Source organism: Phodopus roborovskii, unplaced genomic scaffold (genome assembly GCF_943737965.1).
Source record: "Phodopus roborovskii unplaced genomic scaffold, PHOROB, whole genome shotgun sequence".
NCBI lineage: Eukaryota > Metazoa > Chordata > Mammalia > Rodentia > Cricetidae > Phodopus > Phodopus roborovskii.
In genome coordinates this window covers 16810652-16830842 of record NW_026126447.1, presented here as the reverse complement: position 1 = coordinate 16830842, position 20191 = coordinate 16810652, and the positions used below count along the sequence as shown (strand labels likewise).

Below are 20191 nucleotides of genomic sequence, written 5' to 3'. Positions count from 1 at the left end.
AAAGATGGGTGTGTGTACACACAGCTTTATTCTGAGGAGCCCCGGACAGGAGGAAGTACAACACCTGTTGATTATGTGTATGCAAGGATGTATGATTTGTCCCTGAGACTATGAGAATGAAGTGTTGCCACATGGTACTCTGCATATAATCCTGAAGACTTAAAGACCACATGCTGCATCAAGTCCATTTGTATGAAATGTGCAGAATAGGTACATAGTGGAAGATAATGGCATACTAATTGCATAGGGCTTGGAGATGAGGATGACAGTTCAGGGTCGTAGTTTCTTTCTGTGATAATAAACATGTTCTGGAAGTGAAATACTGGGTCACATGAAGACCCCCTCCCCCCACTGCTGTTGGACTTTTTATCAAGTGAGGCACAGTTCTTCAACAATGTATGAGAATAATTTTGGTTGCTCCATATCATTGCTATGTCTTGATGACGGTCTTGGTAATTGTAGCTATTTTTGTGGTTTATAATAGTACTTTTTCCATTTGCATTTCTCTGATGACAGATGTTGGATACTTCATATGCTTATGGGGTTCCATGGAACTTTGTGACGTGCCCGGTTCGATCTGTTTTATCTTTTACCATTGAGTGTAAATATTCCTAGTACACCTTGGTAGTGATGATAATAAGTGACATGGCTATGAGTAACAATGCTGAGGATAAGAATTGTTTCCCCTAAAATTCTGCTCTTTACTGTTAAACCCATTCATAAGTACTTGATAATGATGAACTTCTAATTCACAAGACATGTCAAAATCAGTAAGTTATGTACATTGCTTAATCTCCAACCTTGAATTTGCCAGTATCTCTAGTGGATATTTAAATTCCTCAAACAGAAGTTTTCAGATTCCCCTGTTCTTACTGTTAATAGTTAGGAGTGAATATATGGAAACATCCAGCTAAAAGTGCATATCACTCCCCAGGGCTCACAGGGGCTAGTGGCTAAGTAACAGCTTCCTTCTTCCTGTGAATCCCCATTAACGTCTATGATTGTACTTTGATGGCAACTGTTTCAAACATTTAAAGGATCCCCACTCTAAAGTTGAACTTTCTAAGCTGAACATAATAATAAATGAGGTACTTGTTACTTGCTTGGTTCTAGCCTTATATTATCACAATGCAACATGTTAATTATTTTCAGATCGTATGCAGTATGTGTTTTTAAAATATTGAATAGCAGTTCATTGTATTAAGTAGAGAAATTAAGTTCTGATAGGTTATTTCTAAACTGTGTAGAAACCACACACAAAATAGAACAACTGTGAGGCATTCAGAAAAAGATGCAAATGCTGAGGGAATATATTTTGTCAGTCTGATGCTCAACCACTGTACTTGTTCTCAAATACAAATGCTCATAATGGAATTTGTTCTAAATTGGGATGAGGAGATAGCTCCTTCAGTAGCACAGGTGCCAGGACCTGAGTTTGATTCTTAGAACCATAAATCAAAACCAGGTGTAGCAGCACAGCTTGTGTTGGAAGAGGGGAGCAGGTGGGGCCCTGGGATTCAATGGGCAGCCAGTGTAGCTGAATCAGTGAGCTCCAGATTCAGTGAGAGACCCTGCCTCAAAAATAAAGTGGAGAATAACTATGGAGGGTACCTGGTATCCATCTCTGACCTTTACATGAATGTGCACGCGTGCCCACACACCCACACAAACACCACAAAGAGAAAGTGAAGGAAATGACAGTAAGTTTGAAGTCTGTTTCCTCCAGTTGTCATGGTGAATGTCAAGCACTGCTCTTTTGGGATTAATTTAGTAATAGTTTCAAAATGTACTCCTCTCCTTGATTTAGAGAGGCTCAGTTGTTGACAGTCGGCATGACTTCAGTTTGTGACTTAAACCTAAAAAGAAATTACTAACACCTGTACAAAATAACATCAAAAACATTGAAGTTAAAAATACAGACTATGCTTACCTTCTTCATAAATACTTGCTCTGTTCCATTTTTTTGTTACACTAAGCTTATCTATAGACTTCTGGATACCTTTTCATCATATCAGGATGAACTGTGAGACAGTGGTGAATTTGAAGATAGCATTCAAACAATGGAGAATTAACAGTGGATTGAGTCATTCCACAGAAGTTGTGTTCCTCTTCCCTACCCTTGTGTCCCCCATATCCAAAAGATTTTTTGGGAAGAAAGGATATCACTTCCTTATGGAGAATTGGAGTGTCATAGCTTGAGTGTAGGTCTATTAAGCAACACATGGGCAAACAAATGTTGGTTTTGTACTTTTAGCTGAGGCTTTAGAGAAGCAGGGTTCCAATTTTTGGTAATTATTTTCCCTTGTTTCCTTTAACCTGGAATGAATAACCCCCACCTCATAATTTTATTTCCAAAATTAAAGGATTGTAACACAATCAGGTATTTCTAGTAAGTTGGCTAATCTGAAGTAGAATTTTAAGGGTTTACTTTATTTTCAAATTTGATTTAAATTAGGCTTTAAACATATGTGTTGAGTGATTAACTGAATTAGAAGTCATATTTATAAAAGCAATTGGCTCTGGTGCAGTTTCCTTTACTTAGGAAACAAGTTATCGTAGTGGCCCTTACTGAGACTTAGCTTTTTGCTTTTGTATCTGAGTGAAGTAGGCAGTGATAATGTTATTAATGTAGTTGACATCAGAATTAAGGAGCAATAATAGTCCCAGGCAGCAAGAGGGAAGGTCCTTGCTGGTGAGCCCCAGTGTTGACAGTGCAAGGTAGTCAGCCTGTTCAGTTTCCAGAAGCCTCACAGCTGGCCAGTATCCCTGGGGAGGTTCTGACAGGGAATTGTTTTTTTTTTTTTTTTTTTTTTTTTTTTTTTGCTGTGACACTCCTTTGTTAGTTTGTCTAAATTCTGTATTTCCTGGGCACAGGAGTTTGTGTGCTAGAGTGAGCTTCTGATGTCATCTTTGAAGCCCAGTGCATTTGTTGTTCTGTGTGCGAAGTTAGGGTAGGGTGAGGAAGATGTATTGAGTTATACCTTTGTAAAAGCTAAGTGATTGTTGTCTTGGTCTCACAGATGCTATTGGATTCTAGTTGAATACAAAAGATATCTTTTAAAATCATTACAGAGAAATATTTTTCCTTATACCTACTGATTGATGTTTGATTTGCACTCAACCTTTGCTTAAATATAAAAAGAATCATTAGTACATGGATGACTCTGGTGATTTGAAGTACAATGGCCTCTATAGGCTCATCATATATTTGAATAATTACTCACCACAGAGTGGAACTCTTGACAGGATTAGAAGGATTAGGAGGTGTGGCCTTATTAGAGGAAAAGTGAGTCACTCTGGTGAGCTTTGATCTTTCTGAAGCCCATGTCAGGCCCAGTCAGTCTGTTTTTGTCTGTTTCTCTGTCTCTCTTTGGATCAGGGTATAGAACTCTCAGCTACTTCTCCAGCACCATGAATACAGTGTGCTGCCGTGCTCCCAACATGTTCCTCTACAAATGTAAGCAAATAAATGCTTAAATGCTCTTTTTTGTTTGTTTGTTTAGTTTTTAAGAGTTGCCTTGGTCATGGTGTCTCTACATGCAATAGACCTATAACTAAGGTCTATTGACTTAATTTAGCTGGGGATAATCTTACATAATGAAAAGTATCTCATGTTCCAAATGTTAAATGAGATTAAAGGAGATTAGCTATTAAGTAGTATTTTGTTAATCAATTAATTGATTTTCTTGCTTTTTAATATGTATCCAGAAATGTATGATTGGAATTGTCTCTCTTTATTATTGAGTTTTGCCAAATATCGGTGAATCAGTGAATTGAGTTAGTGCTGTCTGTGTGCAAATCATGCTTAGCATACTTAGCTTGCAGGCTGCACTACACATGTGCAGGTTGTTGTAGCTCACATCTTTCTTTAAAGAGAGCTCTTTGGCATTTTTGCTTTACTTTCTAAATTATATATATTTTTGAAAATGTATTTCTAATACAGCATTTCTAGTTGTAAAATTATATAACATATCTCCTCAATGTCTTCTTAAAACTCTAAAAATATTGCCAAAATGTATTATGTTTCTTAGATGCTCTTCATGCTCTGTGTTAATATTGGGTATATTATAGATGTATGTAGATGTAATAAAGAATTTTATAGGGACTAGTTTCTCCTTTTTGCAATAATCAAAATTACGTGTGGAGCTGAATGACTTATGTAAATATATTCCTGAGCAGAAATATTTCTATATCTCACTCCTGTTAGCTCAGTATGATAGATTGCTTAACATGCACATAAATGTAAAAACTTGAAAACAATTTAAATGTGTTTTGATAATGCTTGTAGGATAGTTAGCACATAGACTTCTTAAAGGGTCACCTCTGAAGGTAGAAACACTTTATGTTGCTGTGTTGCTAAACATTGTGTGTTACTGTTACTAGCATTTTCCCTAGAAGTTGATTTTATCAGTTCATGATCTGCACTCATGTGTCTCTTTAGGTTAGAAGAAATGTATTGACTTTCAATCTTTGCCAAAAGGAGCTAAGTGTCTCTCTCATACATTCTATTGGTTCACTGGTGATCTCCCAAACCCTAGTTCCAAGGCACATTCAGTTCCCTAACTCTGTATCTGTTATTGATAGCTAGAAACTTCATCAGAAATGCAATTTTGATGTTAAAATGTCAAAGCAGAGATTTTCAGTCCTTTCAGCTGTTTTGGTGACTGTGAGGTTACTGATAAACACCTTTTGCACAGTCACCCTCTGTGACCTGCATGTGCCTGTGTGGTTACAGTCACCCTCTGTGGCCTGTGTGTGCCTATGTGGGTTTTGTGTATGTGTGACCATCAGCTTTTTTTAATTAAAGACCTTCCCATGTAGCTTGTGGTTACTCTATATAAATAGATGAGTAAATGAGCAGTGGTGTATACTTTGGAGTTTTGGCTTTATGAATGGATTTTAAACCCCTTTCAGTTGTAGGATTACATATATAGTCTCTGTCATTTTGTCTTTGAAACTCTTGTAAACATAATTTGAGTAACTAATATAACTGAGATACTGTTTTTTTAATCATGGGAAAGGGCTTAATAAAAACAATTAATAAAATGAGGATTTTTCAGTCATTGAGGATTTATTGGGAATTTTAATACATACTGATCCATTTAAACCTCACAGAAACTTAGAAGGTAAGCATTCCTACTTAGAAATTGAGGTATGGAGTTTTAATTTCTTACCAGTTTTGTATAGCCAGATGATGGTTTGATGAAGAAAAGCGGAGAAATTATTTTGGAAAGAGATTTTCCAAATGTAACCCTGTTTCCAGTGAGTAAATTGGTGAGGCTAGGAGGCAGAGAGAAAGAAGGTTAGCAGGGCTTCCCTGCTTCCACACTGGAAAAAAAAATAGAAATAAAGAACTATGTTATTTCTGGTTTGCCCAGTTAGTTCAGTCCTGCAAACATATACCAAAGATGCCCATTTTGTACAGCTTTGTCCTTCTAGGTGATTTTGACTTCAGAGTTAAGTGAAGATAAGAAAGTTGGCTTAGAGGAGGATGTACCACTCTTGCAGAGATCCTAGATTTGGTGAGAGTAACTCCATTGGGTGGCCCTGGGGGATTCAACACCCTCTTCTGGCCTCCATGAGTAGCTTTGCTCATGTGTGTAGTTCCCCGACCCCCCACCATACATACACAACACATAATTAAAAACAAAATCATGAAGAATTAAATGTGCTATTTTTATGCTAGTAGGCAATCAAGTGAAGCTCTTAAAATTAGGAAAACTCAGAGACAGAATAGGTATATGATCTTGAACTACAAAAACCTTTCCTGAAAAGTGTTTCCAAGGCTACAGTAAGTCAGCACAGAGTCATAAGTTAAATAGCTATGTGCAGCATAGAGGCTTAATGGCCAACGAGACTGACAATGAGAACAGAGTTTGGTTGATTGTGAAGGCTATATGAAGCTGTCTTCAGAGGTCCATCTCTGATGGTCACCTTTAGTTTCATCAGGTCTTAAATGTTTTGTATGCTAAGAAACTCCTTTGGGTTACATAGGCCCAAAGACAAGGACTTTTCTATACTCTGAAGATAGTTATTGGAATCAGATGGACTGTTTATCCTTTATGGGTTGTTCAGTGTGTCCAAGTGGTGGTGCTTGGTGAGAATAAACTCAAAGGAGAGTGGCTATCAGCCTTCTGTGCTCACAGGCTGGGTTCTCAGCCCTGCTGACTGGTTAACCAAGAAACCTGTGGTAAAAAGTTTGCTTTTCATGCAACATCCCCATTCCAGTAAATCTATCGCTCCCATTCCAGGCATAATCTAGTTAGTAAGTTAGGATGTGGTTTTCTCTTATAGTCAGTCAAACATAATTTTACACTGAATCTGAGAAATTTCTTCTTATGCCAAGATTAGCCATTAAGAGAAGGCTAATTATTTATAGAAAATAAGGAAGGTAAAATCTGTCTCTGAAAATCTTGCTGTGTATTTTTTTTTTTAATGCAAAACTCAAGTTTTTAAAACTTGAGGCATTCTCTTGTATTGCTTAGTTATACAGGCTGATTGAAGTGTTAGATATTCTTGTCATTAGATCATTTTGGCCATAAACATTTCTTAAAACTAATTGTAGCAATACCCAGAAAATGTATGACTTTCACATTCCTGAAAGAATGGCTATTTTGCTAGCTAGCTGAAGCTGTATGTTGTATTATATTCCTTCTGTAACATTTGCCTTGATGGTCCTTCCCTAGTGCCACTAAAAAGGTTGAGTATTTTCAGTGTGCTTAAGAAAATGCCACATTTGTCCACACTGTAAAATAAAACAAAGTAGCTGTATTTAGCAGTTGTGGATAGCATGGTTTGCATTCCCTGCAGTGATAAAGTCTGTCCTAGAGCATTTTGGCCTGCTTACTAGTGGGAAGGTCTCACTCTGATGCCTGCTTATTGCTTCCAGAGTGAGGGGGTTTACTGTGCTCTGGTGTCCAGGTACTGACTTAGACTGTTTTTTTTTTTTTGTTTGTTTGTTTGTTTGTTTTTTTTTTGGTAAACAGTATTTTGGGTGCAGATGTAGAAAGAGGTAAGCATTTTCCATTCTAGAGAAAACAGTGGCTTAATTTGGGAAGCCTCCCAATCCCAATTTATAACAGAGTAAGCATCTCATCCCTTGAAAAGAGCAGCTATCTACTCATGATTTAAAGAGGAGTATTGTCTGTCTCCTGAAGTAGGCTCTAGAAAATTGTCTGAATACTTCAAAGGGTTTCTATATATGAAAGGTAAACTTGGAGTCTTTAAAGTTGGTTCTTTTTAGGACCACAAGTAAATTACTCAGTGTAGACTCTGTGCAGTAAAAGTTGTCCCCAGGATTAATGTTGACAGTAGATGGGCCCTGCCTTGCTTTCAGGCATAAAGGTGTCAGTGGCTGTATTTCAGGCATTCACACATCTTTACAGTAGCAGTTCGCAACAGAAGTTGCATATCAGATACCCTGCATGTCAGATATTTATACTACAATTCATAATATTAACAAAATTACAGTTATGAAGTAGTAATGAAAATAACTTAGGAAGGCTGATAACCACTGCTCTAGAGATAGTATGTGGTAACTCTGTCCTCTCCGTCCTCTGCACTTGGGTGTGGACACCTTTGCAGTCACATGTTACATCCACACCCTAAGACATTACTAAAATGACCTCATCCACTTCCTTTATAGATGTGAACTGGAAGTCCAGCCTTCCTCTAAATTCTTAAGAGTTATTCTCATATCTGTAGGCTGTGTTTTCATTTAGAATAAAATATTGTTTTGAGAGGAAGTTGTATAGTACAATAAAAAGCAGAATTGTCAAATGCTATCATCAATTTCAAGGCATAATAAAAAAAACTAATGTATATAAAACATATAGCAAGACTGCCATCTTTTTACAAATCTTCAGGAAACTCTGTAAGTGAAATTACTGTTTGTTTCTAGTCTCCTACTTCTCCCTTCTAAAGGCTAGCTGCTTGTTCAGTATGCCTGACAGTTTGTCATCACAAGTGCTCAGCTAGCATGGCTAAATGTGAAGGACTGTGGTTAGCACTGCTAAAGGACATTCTGTATTTTCATGAATAGTTCTGGTTAATATTGTTATTCTCCACCGGCTGCCATATGTGAGCAAGTTAGTAAGGTCAAGTCAAGGGAGTAGGCAAAAATTTATATAATGTTTTTGCACATTTAAAAACTGTTTCCTTGGTATTGTTTTAAAATGTGCTTAGACTCTAAATTTTTACCTAAATGTAAGGTTGTACAATTTGTATGTTGGGTATTTGGATGTGGTAGTGTTTGTCAGCATAACTGATAGGTCCTCTGTTACTACAGTTTGCATCAGCATTTTCAGAAACTATCTTCTGTTGATGTGCTTCCCTTCTATGCCTGCATTACACCCTCCTTAAAACACCCAGAAGAGATTGTGTTGTAAAGATTTGGTTTGTTTGTTGGGAAAATAAGAAACGTCTTATTTTAATTAAGGATATTCAGCAACTAACTTTAGTTTTCATATTGAAAGACATAACATGATTAATTTATAGATTGCCTTATTGAATTTTGTAATTTATAGAAGTCTATAACACTGGGAGTTGCTAGCACTCTTTGCATCTTGGTAGTTCTGTATTCACTGATGGTCTTTATGTATCATTTGATATTCATGCATTTTTAATGTATATTTGCAGATAGTTGAGTGGAAATAACTAGGCTTTTAAAAGAATTACCAAGGAATCAGGTGTTCTCAGAGGTTATAATTGAATGAAATGGTTCTCATAGAGGTGTTTGACACTTTTTTATTTAGTATTTTTTTTAATGTGAGGTAATGTTGATTTTATTTCTCTAAGAGGGCACCAGGGTGTATATAGATACACAAACTTGTTAACTATCTAGAATATTTTCTGAATAGGCTTCAGTAGTTCATAAAGCAGAAGTATTGATAAATTTGTTACGTCTGAATATAATTTTTCTATATTTAATAGGATACAACATCTATTGAAAAGATGTCAAACTATTGCGAAGAAATGTAAGTATAAAGTTTATAGTGATCTTATTTAAAAATAAAAATAACTGATCACCTTAGAATTGTGTGCATATGTTTAATATAGGAAAACTGATATAATGATGGCTTTTTCTTGGTGCCCCGTCTGAGGCCCAAGCTAGACAGGCGTGTCTCAGTCTTACAGGAGGGGTCTTTCAGCCATCAGAGGTTTTAAACAAAATAAGTACTGATCACTCTTGTTTCCTGTCTCACAGAAGTAAGTTAAATTATTTGTCCTGAAAATACATCAAAAGAGATTTGCTACTGTGTTGTTGACACACATTCAGTTATGCTGAGCTCCTCCTCTGCTTCCAAAGTTACCCTGGGTTGATTGACGACGCAGATACAATATCTGCTCTTCAGAGCTGAAGCTCAGCTGCATGCCACATTGAAAGAAAAGCTGTATTTGTGATGCTGGGACACAATGCATCAGAGTCCAGTAATGGATCCCCAGCCAACCTGTATTGTTTTAGCTGACTGAAGTGCACCATGGGAGTGCTGTCTTTCACTAATAATGCTGTCTTCTGTAGATCGCGGCCCCGAAAACCATGGCAGCAGACCTTCTCAGAAGTTTTTGGCACTCGTTGGAAGATCCTGTGGTTCATTCCTTTCAGGCAGAGGCAACCACTGCGAGTTCCCTACCACTTTGCCAATCACGTCTAAACAGATGGATGGTGGGCACAGATGGGTCCTCCATGCTGGAAATGCGTTACAGGTTTTATGAGAATAGAACTATGACAGTCTTCAAGTCAATTAAAATCCACCCACCAATCTTAGGCATCATAATGTGCCCCAGGCTTTATTTTAATAGTGATCTTGATCCTGTTGTGGGACTAATACAAGATCTATATTTAAGTTTTAAAAGCATGTTTACTTTCAAATTAGCCCTCCACCAGGACTTCTTAAAATGCTTTTGTTACTAAACTCAAAAGGCAGTGATTGGGATAAAATAATTGTACATAAATTTCCTTCAGTGCTCATAGTGTTTTAAATTTTAATTTATAGGAAATTTGAGATGTTTAATGTTTACCTTTAAGCAGTACTAACCAAATTTGAATTTAATTCTTCAGGTTTACAAAACTTGATATACTTTGTTATGTGTAAATTTTCTTTTTTGAATATAAGTTACAATGCTTTTCATTACTTCCTTTTCTATGTGCTGCAGGGTTTTTAATATGCAGTGTAGGGTGAACAACAAAGAGCAGTGCTTGCCTAGGAGCAGCTCTCTGATGCTTCCTTCTTCCCTGCTCATCAAAAGTGAAATAAGACACATGAGTGTGATGCACCAAACACTATCTTAGTATAATGGAGAAATTAATTTTCCCTTCTGCTGCAGTTATTGATTGCTATTAGAATGTTTGCTCCCAGAAGAAATTTGTGACCAGTCAGGCATATATTTCTATTTTACCCTAAGATTCTAATGACTGAGAAGGGTAGGAAGTTGGCAATAATTCCAGTTACTTCTTCAAGTGCAGTTATATCAGAATGCAGATGTTTTAAAAAATGCTAGTAAACTGGATGGTGTGTAATACACAGTATACAAAGGAATACTGTATTTTAAAGTATGTATATTTTTACTGATCTGCCAGTAGATCTCACTGTACACATTGATGGTTTATATATTATATAATAGATACTGGTCAGCTCATATCAAAGCTTAAAAGTAGGTCATTACTTTAGTCACCCAAGTTGAAATTGAATTTCCATTGCCGAGTTATAATTTGCGTCACTCTAGAGACCTTTTCTTAGTAGCTGATGTCAAAAAATTATCTTGAAATAGAATGATCTATGGTAGTATGGTCCTTGACAAACATGGAGCCTTTTTGTATGTGGAGACATTTTGTATTATTTAAGTTTTTCATTTGGAATATTGCAAAACTATATGTGTAAAAAGTGTGTGTGCTAGTGATCTTTCCCCTGAAAATGATATAGAACAAATCGACTGTTCTGTAACCACATACATATTTTCTAACAGGTAGTTGTAAAATAAGGAATCATAGCTGGGAATTACTGAAACAGAGATTATTATTGTTAGCCAGTCAGCTGTACTGTGGCTATTTCTTTCAGATACTGTAAATGTCTTATAAAAATTTTGAAGTAATAGAATAAGCTCTTTTCAAAAATATTAATACCATAATTTCATGTTCTAATTATGTTTATTTAAAAACTTAGAAGTGGCAGATAAAAATATTTATTGGTGCTAAGACATATAGTGAGTTTAATATAAGACACATTTATAAAGGTTAGGAAACAAAATTAGTATGTTTATTTTAGGCAAAGGGGTTGGATTTTGTGCAAGGTGATTGGCTAAATTGGCTGATGACAGACTCTAAAAGGAAGTGGTATATATGTGATGTAGGGAGATAGAAGTTGATGCCTTCAGCTGTATATATTCTGTTCACAGAAGACCTGGAGCCAAATGAAGGCCCAGTTTGGAGCTTTGTAGACTTGCTTATACTCCAGTAGTAGCAGTAGCTATGACACAAGATACTCCCCTTGCTGGGGATTTGCGGGTCTGGTTTTCCTAGGTTTACCACTTCTAGGGCACATTCCCTTCCTTTTGTCTTACTCTCCCAGGTCCTGATCCCTCTCCGCAGTTTCATTGAATTATTGAACTACAAATGAATGCACTAGTTTGAGCTACAGAATGCTATTATCGATGTATTTACACAGTCTATATTGCAGTATATCTATATATACTTATGCAGTATTGTCAAATGTATATGTCTAACCCCACTTAGGGGTTTGTAATCACAGATTCCTAGAGAAAAGCCTGTTGGCCATTTCCTAGGGATTAAGCTCCTACGTTCTTTCTGCGCCCTCTTTTGGCTAATTGATGTAATTATACTGGCTGTAGAGGCTTTTACTATCCCATTAGTGGGTTGTATCTCCAAACTGTGAACATGCCAGAGGTACACACTCATGGGAATATATGTATAAAAGTGTAAAGTTTTATGAAAATTGAAAATGAATGTGTTACTGTTGGTGATGTTCTGTCTAGATAAATTACTTGGCTTCATGTATGTATATTCTTATACACTTTACTGTCAATCACAAATTTAGATTAGGATAAGCTATTCCATATCTTACTTTAAACCTTATTTTGGTAACTTAATTTGTTATCATTATAAAAATTTACTTTAAAATTACTATATGATTACAGAACAAAACATTTATTACAATTTCCATGGCAACCATGTTATCCAGTGTGTTTTACTGAATATCTTAAAAAAATAATACATCTAATTTTTTCAATTCAATTTTGGAATGGTATCACACATACACAGACTCAATTGCCTTAAAATGATTAATAATTGATTAATGATACTATTTTTTTCTTTGCTTAAAAAAAAACTTCTCAGAGTTAAACCTATAGTTTGAATAGCTACTTCATTTGCCACTCTGAGTAACCATGGGAATAATTACATGTGTGGAGTATGAGAAAGCAACTGAGAAATGAGATTTCCTATTAGTCTATATATTGCATTGAAATATTTATTCATTTAATTTTAGCAAAATGTGTGTTAAATGATATTTTTTGCATTGGCAGAATCATTGCTTGGTCTTCTGGAGTTAAAATATCAGGCTGCATTTACACTTGGTAAACAATTAGGGTTGGGCTTGCAAGGTGGCTCAGCACATAAAGGTATTTGTTGCGCAAGACTGGTGAGCAGATTGTGGTTTTCAGAACCCATTTAAAGGTAAAGTTGAAGAAAAACAAAACCCCCCAAAACAAACCTGATTCACAGAGTTGTCCTGTGACCTCCACACACATGCCTTGGCACTCATAGCCCTCCCCATCATCATACTTATTCTCCCTCCCTCCCTCCCTCCCTCCCTCCCTCCCTCTCTCTCTCTCTCTCTCTCTCTCTCTCTCTCACACACACACACACACACACACAATTTTTAAAAATCTAATTGAATAAGCTTAATGTAGGCAACAATGGACTGAATTCAGAATCTTCTAAGCATTGAGTGATCTATTAAAGAGTTTTGGTACTTTGTAATCAGACTTATGTTTCAGTTTACTAAGCTAGCTAATGTTACATGAAAATAAAAACACTATTTTGTTTAGAAATTATATTGGGATATTTTGGTAAACACAAAAGAGCCAATTACATTGTAGCTAGCACAGGAACCTTTCTTTTCAGAAGTCAGTTTAATAGTAATAAAGTAGGGGCTGGGGTACCTCAATGATGGAGTGCACAGAGGTCCTGGATTCAAGAACCAGGAAAAGAAAAAGAGCATCCAGACCATAAGTGCAGGAGATGCAGAGGAAGTGAGGCGAATGTCTCAGAACCAACACCAGAACACGACACTAAAGTGTAGAAGGGGCTCCATTCAGGATGCAGCTCACTCTAACCTTTCTTAATCAGACTCCAGGTTACTTCCATACAGATAATTAACTGTCTTGCTCGATAGATGTGTTAATTCTAAACACTAGTTTCATAGACTCAAATTAAGAACTCACTTCCAAACAGGAGGTACAAATGAATTTAGATGAAAGCCACATAGTTTTCTGTGTTAGTTCATGGGTAGTTTGAATGCTCTTACCTATATTGCTAAAAATCACAACTTGTCTTGCAGAGACTTAATATGACACTAATATTCGTTAGCATATGCTATTTTTTTTCTAAACTGTCTATTCTCTGGCTAGTTCTGTTGTTGTAAACCTAGCCTTTAACGGCTGAGCCATCTCTCCAGCCCTGGCTAGTTCTCTTGTATGTCACGTATCAGTAGATAACCTAGCTACAGTTAATTAAACTATAGTACTTCATTGTGTAAATTTTGACATGACCTCTACTATACATAGACTATATTGGGAATTTATTACAAACATCATGTAATTTACTAATATTAAAACATTAGACTTTCATCTGCCTCTACTAATGCTTTGAAAATTACTATTGGCAAATGTAGTTAGTAAGTCCTATAAAGTTAGTGTGTTCTACTTGCTAGTATTATTGACCATGTAATTAGCTAATAAGTGAGTATATGATTCAGTATCCACGTATATTACCTTCTGTTTAGGTACCATGCTCGGAATTCATCTATAAATAAAAATCTTAGTGTAATTTATGTTTAGCTGTTCTAAGATTCTAGAGTATTCTGTAGTAGAACATGGGGAAAGCTTGGAAGCTGTTTACTTGAAATATTTTATACCAGTATTGTCACTGACTATATGTACCAATATTTAGTATTTATGCTGCCTTTGTGATGGTTTAAATTCAAGAAGTGACTTTCTCACTTCTTCCATTGTCTTTGTGCATTTTTTTAAACAAAATTTATTTTTAAAAGCCATTTTGTTAAAACCAGTAACATTTTTATTGGTTCTTTAGATGTGGCAATATTACCTGCTAGTGATAACTTGGATAAAATTGTTATTTTATTATTATTTGGAGACAGGGTTTTACTGGTTTTGAACTCAGATTCCTTTTGCCTTCGCCTCCCAAGTTCTGGGATTACAGGCATATGCTGCTGTTCTTGGCTCAGTGCTTAAAATCTTAAGTCATTGGTATTACAGATTTGACTATTATACCTTTTATGATATTATTTTCTCCCCCTTTCTACCCTATAGTTCAGGTTCCAAGGAGTAGCAAATAGCCAAAAATTGGATAAAGAAAGTAGGGGACATTAGTAAGATGGAAAGAAGGCTAAATGGACATGAATAGTCAGCATCTCTGCAAAAGCGTTGACTAGAATTGGAGCTGTGATACCAGAGACACCTTGCTGGCTCCTGGTCCCAGGCTAGCACCGTTTTACTGTAAGAGTCCTTCGTTCTGGGAAGCAGTTGGTCTGAGTTATTTAACCTTCACTTAGGTTGCTCTTTCTCTTCAACTGGCCAGATGCTCCTGAGAGATTATTTTTAATTTTAGATCAATTGTTTAGGATATGTTAACCTGCATCATTTTTAGCATGCATATGTTAAAAATAACATGGACGTGTAATTGTGTAATACAAAGGAGAAGTGATAGGTTGCCCAAAGCTTAAGAAAACTGGAACCTATTTTAGGAGTCTCTTATGGCAAAAGAAGACTACTGAGTTACCAGAGAAAACCAACAGTTTAGGTATGAAGGGTGGCTTACACTTTAAAAATTGGGATCTTTTGCTGTTCTTGAGACCATGAAGGTCTTCCTTTCTGTTAGCCTCTCTAATTCATTACCTCCTGCATGTACCGGCAGTGCTTCCCACACTTGCTCAACTGTGTAATTAACTAATTACACACATTTTACGTATTTTTCATCTCAGTAATTTTGGTGTAAAGATACAGTCTGAACTGCCGTAACCAGGCACGTCTCCTTTTGTAGCTTTGCTTGCCTGTTTCACTCAGTGCAGTGTCTGATCGTTTGTAGGCTGTCATTTAGAAAGAAGACCCGTGTGCATACTGTGAGCTCTGTGTAGATGGATGGTATCTTAACCTACTGGTGCCTGAGCAACTAAAACATCCTGGTGCTATTCACTTTAGCTTTGAGTTACATTCTTAGTTCTTGAACCAAAGAGTTAATTTTCTTTTTGGTTGTCTGGGAGTCAGCTTCTCACATCTGTGTCTGAAGAAGTGCAGTCAATTGACAGAGCTTACTTTCTGGGAGTGCTGGCTCAGCGGAGTAAGTGGAAAATGATTCTTATTTAGACTTAGGTTTTATTCTGTTATGCAGAGTAGTGTGGCTTTTAGTTTTGTATGTTAATATAGTGTGGCTACTTTTTGAGGTATTTTACTAGGCCAAAGCTACTAAAATGATTGAATCACTTTTCCCCTTCATTTCACTTTGGTAGAGAAGAAAAACATTTATTTCTATAAGCAAAATATTCTATTAGACACCTTTAATGATTACTCAACCAAATGCTAAAGTAAAGGGCAAATCATGGGTCCATTTTTTAATTACAAGTCAAGAATTTAGCATTTCTCTGTGTGGAGATATAATCCTTAATGGCTTTAAAGAAATGATACAGGTTATTTGCCCACTTTAAAATTAAAGGGTGCTTTAAAAAACATATAAACCATACACACATGTATGTGTGCACACATGCATATCATACGCAAACACACACTTTCCCAATGCAAAAGTATCTTGATTTAAGCAAACATCCCAACAAAAATTAAACTTTACAGCCAAAGCAGTCCAGATGCCGCTGCTTACTCTACATGAAAATTAGGGTAAGATTGTTTCACAAAGTAATTTTTTTAGTGATTTGTTTTACATAAGTGGCAGAATACAGTCCTGTGGATGATACTGCTGCATATGGGTGCCTCTCTATTCTTCCCTGGAAGCTCTATAAATGCTCATCCGTGTCTGTTTAGAACTGAAGCTGTGGTGGCTGGTGACTCAGGCAAGGAAATGACAGTGGCTGGGAAAGTGGACAGTCACATTGAAATACTTGTGTTGTTTCCATCAGCTTTAGTCAGTGTCTCTGTTATGGTTTTGCAGTGAATTCTTAATGGAAAAAAGGATCAAGTCTAAAACTTGAGAGGTGACGAGCCCATGGGTGTAAAGTATGTCCAGATGAGCAGATAAGGAAGGACGGGCTGCACTGTGTCTCTTGTGAGTTATGTTGCCACTGGATTGATTCTTAATAATCCCACTGCTTGTGCATTGTTCAAAAGGCAGAGTGCAGTAATTTTTCTCAAGTTGTAGATAGTAATGAATTTACCACTGCTTTGTCTCTTTGTGTGATTATTAAAAAGCAAAGAAAAAATTAATATAGATGGAAAGAAAGCAACTGAAGGTACAAAAGGAAGAAATTCCACCCCAGTCAGAGGTATTTAGATAAATGGATTGCAAACCCAAGGACAGAATAGACTCTTGGGAAACAGACCACATGGACCACAGTAGCTGAGCATGCTCCATGCCTGGGATTAGTCTGGCAAGTGTAATCACCACGTAGCACACAACATCTCTGTCATTTTGCGACAGTTTGCTCTCAGCCCCAGTTCTCACATAAACTAAATGAAAGACCCTTCTTGAGTTTCAATAATGGTAGTAGTATAGGTGCCTGGGAAGACCCTGTCTTGAAACGTGTCAGTGTGCTTTTCATTCAGCTGTAGCATGTATAAGTCTGAGGGCCGTGTGCCTACCTCGTCTGCTGTTTTGCTTTGCCCTTACCCTAGGAGAGTCTGCAGTACCATTTCTCATGTTAGTGGTAACAAGGAAGAGAGCGCATAGAGAAGGAAGAGTGCTCTGAGGGAGGGAGGAAGCCGACAGGACAGGTGGGAACTAGGAGATACTCACTTGTTTAGATGAGAAGTCTACACTGGTTTTTCTAATGAAAACGAACTATGTATCTACCTTAAGAACAACATTGCTTTTAATTTATTTTAGTGATTTTGTTTTAGTCATGTAATATTCTGTATTCTTTGCAAATTGCTTTTAATTTAAATTGTGGAATTTTTACTTCTCTTGAAATGTACTATGTACTGTATTTTTAGAAATCTTATTTTTAAATAAATATTTTTGAAAAACATAGGAGTGTTTTTTATCTCCTTACCTTCTTTATTAAAATATACCCAAATTCTGGATTTTAGAACAACCATGTTTTAAGAATTCTCCCCTCCCCAAACTTTGTGCCATTTAGATGAATACTTAAAATTAGTGGCTGTTCTTCTACCACAGTCTCAGAATTCATTACATATTTGGGAAAACCTAGGTACACAGATTGGATTTACAATTGTCAGTATTCCTAGGTAGGCATATTATTTTAGAGATGAGATTGCTGCATTCAGCTGCCCAATGTGTTTCGCTGTGTGCTTTTTACAGAAATCCTTTCCTTGCACACAGTGCAATGTGGAGTTTCATTCTAGACACTGCTTTACACCCTGAGGTTTGGAGTTCCTGAAAGCACTTAGGACATTACTTTATGCAAATTTTAAGGGTCTCAGGTCACTGCTCGCTGTGAATGCAGAGTATACTAGTGAGAATGAGCCGAGCATAACTGTCAGGGCCCCGCAGGTGACCTGTCAGGTTGCCCTAGGGACAAGAGTGAATAGCTTTTATCCTTTGAGATCCTTAGATGTTTTAACAGAAAAGCAATGTTGACACTCTGTGTTAACATGACTTATAGTTGAGTCTGTAAGTTTTAGAGAGCCAAAGACTCATTGCCTTCTGACAATTTCAGGGGCTATCAAACTTTTACCTGGTTCTGTTACTTTTTTTTTTTTTTTTTTTTTTTTTTCTTCCCTAATTCCAAGTGGCATTTGCTCAGTGGGAATATATTACAACAATTTTCATGTTTTAGCCTCAGGCCTCTTTAATAATCATAAAAAAAATTACAAATAATTGGTATTGGGGTAGGTTTCAAAACAAGGTTTCTCTGTATAGCCCTGGCTGTCCTAGAACTCACACTGTAGATCAGGCTGGCCTTGAACTCACAGAGATTCTCTGCCTCCCAAGTGCTGGGATTAAAGGTATGAGCCACCACCGCACGGTGATATTGGTATTTTTTTTAAAACACGGTTATTGCTATTTACTATATCCGAACTTAAAAAGGGAGAGACTAGGGGAAATGTGCCCCAGTTACAATTGTCTATTGCTCTCGAAGAGGACCTGAATTTGGTTTCTGGCATTCACATCAGGCAACTAATAACTGGATTACTTATCTCCTGAGGATCTGATGCCCTCCTCTGCCTTTTGCAGCTGCCCACACACAGCTGTGCATGCACATACATAAAACAGACATGCATACGTACAAAACATGACAAGTGTAAGAGGGGAACATCAGATGTGCATACATTTAAACAAGCTCACCATGAATTAACAATTCTAATTAATATTTCTGTAAAATATAGCTGCCTTCATAGAAGGAAGTTGGTTTCACTTTGCTTTCTCATTTAATCAGTTACATTGTTACTGTGATTGATCTGAAGAGATTTGGTCTTGTGCAAAAAATTTAGTTGGAAAAGGAAGGAGTATTTTACCAGCCTCAAGATACTCTTTTTGTATGATACGGTAAGCACAAGTCTGGACCAGGGATGATGGCTGTCACCAAGAATACAAATGACAACTAATGCTGGTGTGGGTATGGAAAAGAAGAATCTTTACATACTGTGGCTGACAGTGTAAACTGTTGTAGCCACTTTGGAAATCACTGGAAGTTTCTCCAAAACCAAGAAATAGCACTACCATATGACCCGGCCACAATGTATATGTTCCCAAAGCCCTGTCTCACTCCAGAGATGCCTGCATATGATACTTATTTCTGTATCCAAATAATGTAGGCAAAGGAAACAACTTAGCTGTCTACCAACTTATGAATCACAAGTGTATATATGCACACTTTTCATCTGTCAGGAAAATTTGCAGATAATGTGGAATCTAAGAAACTAGGAAATGGAACATAGTGGGGCAGGGGTTTTGGATAAGGGGGAACAGATAAAGGGAAGTAGAGAAGGAACATTAGGGTTGAAAGGTTTAAATAGGGAGGCAGTGAGGAGGGTTAACCAAAATGAACAGTATTTAAACAAAAAAAAAAGCCAAGTGGGGACCTATTGTTTTATAATTCATTTAAGAAATACAAAAGAGAAGTTGAAGCAAGTCACCCTACGTGGTTAATGAAACTGCTTCTAGAAACAGTGGGTTACTAAACAAATAACCAGACACCTTCACAGGAGCTGATCAGGTAGGCCCCAAAGGGTCCCAAAAGAATGATGCCCTTGTGGGTATTTAAGGTCCATTCCACAGAAGGGAACCCATGTCTAGTACTGTAACCCCAGGTAACAATCCATGCCTGGGGAAGTCCATGTCTACGGAAGAAACTTACTACTGTAGCTTAACTAAATTAACATAGCATCAAACTGCTGCCCAAGTGTCTGTTTATACATATATATATAAAAGTGAACAGCAGTGAATACTGCTGCCCAAGATCCTGAGCAAAAGTGACAGTTCAGGGCTAAAATCACCCCATCTAAAGCTCATCACAGAAGAGGAGGAAGGAAGAACGTAAGAGCCAAGGCTAGAGTGGAATGCCGTTCTCTAGATTCATGCAGCGGTTGTAATCATGAACTCAAAGCTGGTTACCTGTGCTGCACCACCGAAGACTGGCCTTGTCAAGAATCCATCATGGAAGTGGATTCCAAAGTGCTGAAGTATTGGTTGACCACTGGTAGATTCTGGGAGGGGGGGCATCATTGTCTTCAGGTGTGTATCCCATGCTGAGTCTACCCAGCTCAGACAGCGCCACACTCCATTACACAGGTGGCCCCTGGTTAC

At 37.0% G+C, this 20191-nt stretch overlaps 1 protein-coding gene across 1 annotated transcript in view; it reads left to right on the top strand.

The window, feature by feature from the left end:
• The window catches only part of Zdhhc21 (zinc finger DHHC-type palmitoyltransferase 21), a 52351-nt gene extending 34901 nt beyond the window's left edge, over window positions 1-17450 (top strand). The window contains exons 8-9 of the mRNA XM_051188115.1: window positions 8932-8975; window positions 9521-17450. Coding sequence (XP_051044072.1) covers window positions 8932-8975; window positions 9521-9653 — 177 coding nt within the window. The 3' untranslated portion in view covers window positions 9654-17450. The remainder of the gene's footprint in view (window positions 1-8931; window positions 8976-9520) is intronic.
• The last annotated feature ends 2741 nt before the right edge of the window (window positions 17451-20191 follow it).